The sequence below is a fragment of the Homalodisca vitripennis genome, unplaced genomic scaffold, assembly GCF_021130785.1.
Source record: "Homalodisca vitripennis isolate AUS2020 unplaced genomic scaffold, UT_GWSS_2.1 ScUCBcl_2538;HRSCAF=7415, whole genome shotgun sequence".
Lineage (NCBI taxonomy): Eukaryota > Metazoa > Arthropoda > Insecta > Hemiptera > Cicadellidae > Homalodisca > Homalodisca vitripennis.
The window spans coordinates 1-4,046 of NW_025778668.1; the positions used below are offsets into that span (position 1 = coordinate 1).

Genomic DNA, 4,046 nt, shown 5'->3' on the forward strand with positions numbered 1-4,046 from the left:
ACCCTTCTCTTCGCAGATGACGTCAAGATCTTCACAGTAATCTCTCACCCAGAGGATTTTGCAAGATTGCAGACTAGCCTTAATAGTGTCCTTGATTGGTGCAATACAAACAACATGAAGTTGAACTCTTCCAAGTGCTCTGTGATGACCTTTGGCCGGTTGCGCAATCCACGCTATTTCCAGTACACCTTGGATGGCCGAGCTCTGGATAGGGTGTTCACGGTGAGGGACTTGGGTGTTACCTTCTCTGCTGATTTCTCCTTTAACGCTCACGTGGATGATCTGTGCAGACGGGCACACAGGATGTTGGGGTTCATCTCAAGGTCGACTCGTGGCATGACGAGCCCTGTTGTTTTAAAAACGCTTTATTCTTCCTTTGTGCGGCAATTACTGGAATATGCTAGCCCCGTTTGGTCACCCTACCACTTGACTCTCATCTGGAAACTCGAGGCTGTCCAGAGGAGGTTCTTAAGGCTGGTGGGAACGAGGCAGGGACATCAATTCAGGGAAGTTCCTCTCGCGGATCTGCAGAACGAGCTACTCCTACCAGATCTCCTAGCCAGACGAAAGGCTGCAGATGTCCTGTTCCTTGCCAAATTGCTGAATGGTCTGCTTGATTGTCCTTCTCTCCTCGCACAAGTGGATATCCTCATACCTTCAGCTACTCGGTCGCGTGATCTGTTCGTCGGGCGTCACTCTCGGCGTGATTATGACTTTCATGGTCCCCTCGCCCGAATGATGAGACTGGGAAATAACTTCTGCCACCTCGTCGATCTTTTTTACGACAGTGCTTCGGCCATCCGGGGAAGAGTGCTGGCATCCCTCCGCGGTCCTGTGTAGATACACAATTTCTAATCTTCACATGTTGTATGGTAATTTATTTCATTGTTATGCTTGTTACCCCTCATATTGATTGTTGTGTTCCTGAATAGTTTACTGCTTTGTTGTTATGTATTATGCCGTTTGTTGTTACTATTTACTTGTATTATTAATTGTTATATTTAATCATTTATGTTGTTGTTTTTTGTTAGATTGTTATCACTGTCAACTTTATTGTTATTTAACTCATTGTTTCTTTCTTACAGTTGATATTTAAATATTTATATTTATGTATACTACCCGCTTGTACTTTGGCTTGTTTGCCGTTGGAATGTAATAAAAAAAATATAAAAAAATTTAAAGAAAAATGGTTACACATTTTCTTACCGAGATCCACTTAGTGATCGTAGTAAAATAGGCCTGATATACGTACTATATAGTGCTGGTTTGGTACTCCAGGAGTTAAGAGACGATTTATATTGTATTAAGTATACAGCCTGGGGTTTTGTTTAAGAAGTTTATCTTAAAAGGAAAAACAAACAAAATAACAATTTTGAACAATTTTGAAATCGAAATGAGAGGGTATCTACAGTCGTAAAAATATGAATTGTCACTCTAAACTACTACGTCACTTAAAACCAACCGTAAGACATGGCAAATCATCGTCATATAAACACATAAAGACACTTAAAGTGGTGACCGTTAAACCCCACATCTAGTTTTACATATCTCCATAGTTTAAGGCAGCGCTACGGTGACACGTAGTGTTCCTTTAAGAAAGTGTAGTTCCCTTTAGTTTGAACATTGGTAACTATTATCGTAAACCATAATATTTACCTGTCCAGTAAATTTAAGAAGAGCATGTGTATTGCTTTCAAAATTTTTGAAAAGGATCTATTCTAAGAAATAAACAAGTTTTGGTTTTTTCCAAGATCTGTTGAGTAGGAGGTCTGTTTGCGACTCCCGGTGAAAACGTCACCTTCTTTAGTTTATACTTTCCCTACCAGTATCTTTTAGACTGTCTTTCCCCTCCCTTTGCAAAGTTTTGAGTCTGGTTTTATGTATTTAGCAGCACTTCTTTCTGCTGAACGCAATCCGGGTGTTGGTAAGTAACATATTGTTATCTGAACTATTAATAAATATACCGCATTTTAATTTTTATTATGCGTTTACTATTATAAGTTGAATCAACTTTGGCAGATAGGTAACAAAATCACGGTACACTCCTAAGTTTGTGATGTCAGATTCTGAAGTCTTTAACCGTTTATTTCTCAAATAAAACTCAATTAATATTAATATTGCATATTTTAAATTAAAATTACACAAAAATCATAACCCAGCCTACGTAATGAGATGGTTGACTTAAAATGCAGTTTTTTTTTAGCTCAGCCATAATGAATACAAACAATCCCTGATTTACATAACTGAAAATATAGATTGAACTGTGATAAGTAACATTCATTATTTTACGAGAAAAATAGCGTACCTCTGTTATAATTGAAATAGTAGTTAGTTGTATCTGTTATTTTTCTTTTTGCTTGTTAGCTTGGTAAAACACAACGTTATAAGTAACATACCATTGCACAAAATTAAGTTTTAAATATCCCTAATTCCTATGGTGAACCGTAAAATGGGTAATTTTTTGATAGTAAAATACTTTGTATAACGGAAAAACAAATCGATATGATTATAAGATTTTATCAAGTCAGTTGGAGTTTCCGCTCAGCCGATTTGACTTGGGCCTAATTACAAAAAAATATGCTATTGGATTGCTATCATAGATAGACGTATGACTTTGTAATGTTATAGCATTTATACAAGAAAATCGCCAAAAATAAGATTTTCGTGTCATTGTTCAATTTAGTGATTTAAATTAAAAGAAATAGTGTTTTATTGTCCCATTTTGAAATTTAAACGAGTTAAAACTGAAAAAAATACTTTATTTATTTAATGCTAGGTCTTGAAAGAAGTCACTCTGAATTGTTATAAGAGTAAAACATTATAGATTACGGATAACCCATATTGGAGAGAAAGTAATATCGAGAAATGCCTCTCTTCTCCTACTGACCATTCTTATCACTCAGCGCCACTTCCTGGTTTAGAGCCGGTTGTGTCTCCTTTTCTTTATAAGTACTGGTAAGACTAGGTGGTTTTAGCATCATACTCAAATGTATATCAGCACTCCAGCAAAATAGTAAATATGAAGATAATTTTCCGAAATACACTTAAAAGTTCAGAAAGGTCACGTCGTCTGTCACTTGTACATAATTATACATAAAGCGTCTTTTAGTTCATATCTATAAATATTACAACATAATCTTCCGAGAAACTTCACATTCTTATAATACCACGCACGCAAGTAATGTCGGAATACCTGTTACAAGGTTAGTTAAATCATTTTCAATAACAAATTCCTATTATCCATCCCGAAATTCAGAAAAATTTGCAAAAATTTCAGTCACTTCAAATTATTTGATTCAACTTCAATTTCAATTTTTTTGAAAAACGTTAATTTCTTCCTTCTGCAGATTGGCCTTGAGGGAGACGAGGTCCTAGTCTTATCTCAATATGGGCGGGCTTGACCTTGGTCCTCTCTTTCACCCCTACCACCACCTCCAACACCACCTGTCATTCATCTTCATTTTCAAGTTGATAATTTGTTCAAGTAAATTAAATACATTGTTCGTGCCGGATGGTTTAATTTAAATTTTCAATTTTGTTTTTATTCTTTCGTCTCTGTACCTTACCCGGCAAAAAAAACTAAAAGTAATTTCTGTAAAGGATAGCGTCTCTAGCCTGACACAGGCTGCTTTACCATGTAGGCTAATTTCAAATACAATTTACATTAAGAAATTACAATGTTTTAAAATCTTTGCCAACTAATTAATTCTTTGCAGACATGTTTTTAATCACTGTATCAATAAGAAAATTGTGGAAATAAACTTATATTTCTTTTATAAAGGCATAAGTTTGTACTTTATTTGCTGTTGGTGATCCACCTGTGTAGACGAGTTTAGATGTTTTTTAATAGCTTTTCACTAACAATTCAGCAGAATACGGAATGTTCAGTAAAATATTTCCTTTTAATATAATTGAAGAGCTGCAGGTTTTAGTATAACTTTCCTTTCAAGCGGTTTAGTACCCTGCGAATCCAGGTAGCCACTAGACTGATGGCCACATGACAAAGCATCGAGCCGCACTCGCCCCTGTTTATAACGTTTTTCTCG

General features: G+C 35.9%; 1 protein-coding gene across 1 annotated transcript; it reads left to right on the top strand.

The window, feature by feature from the left end:
- Nucleotides 1–114: 114 nt before the first annotated feature.
- Nucleotides 115–840, top strand: LOC124372113. The gene has a single exon (XM_046830480.1). It carries the CDS (start codon nucleotides 115–117, stop codon nucleotides 838–840), a length of 726 nt encoding a protein of 241 aa, XP_046686436.1.
- Nucleotides 841–4,046: the final 3,206 nt, after the last annotated feature.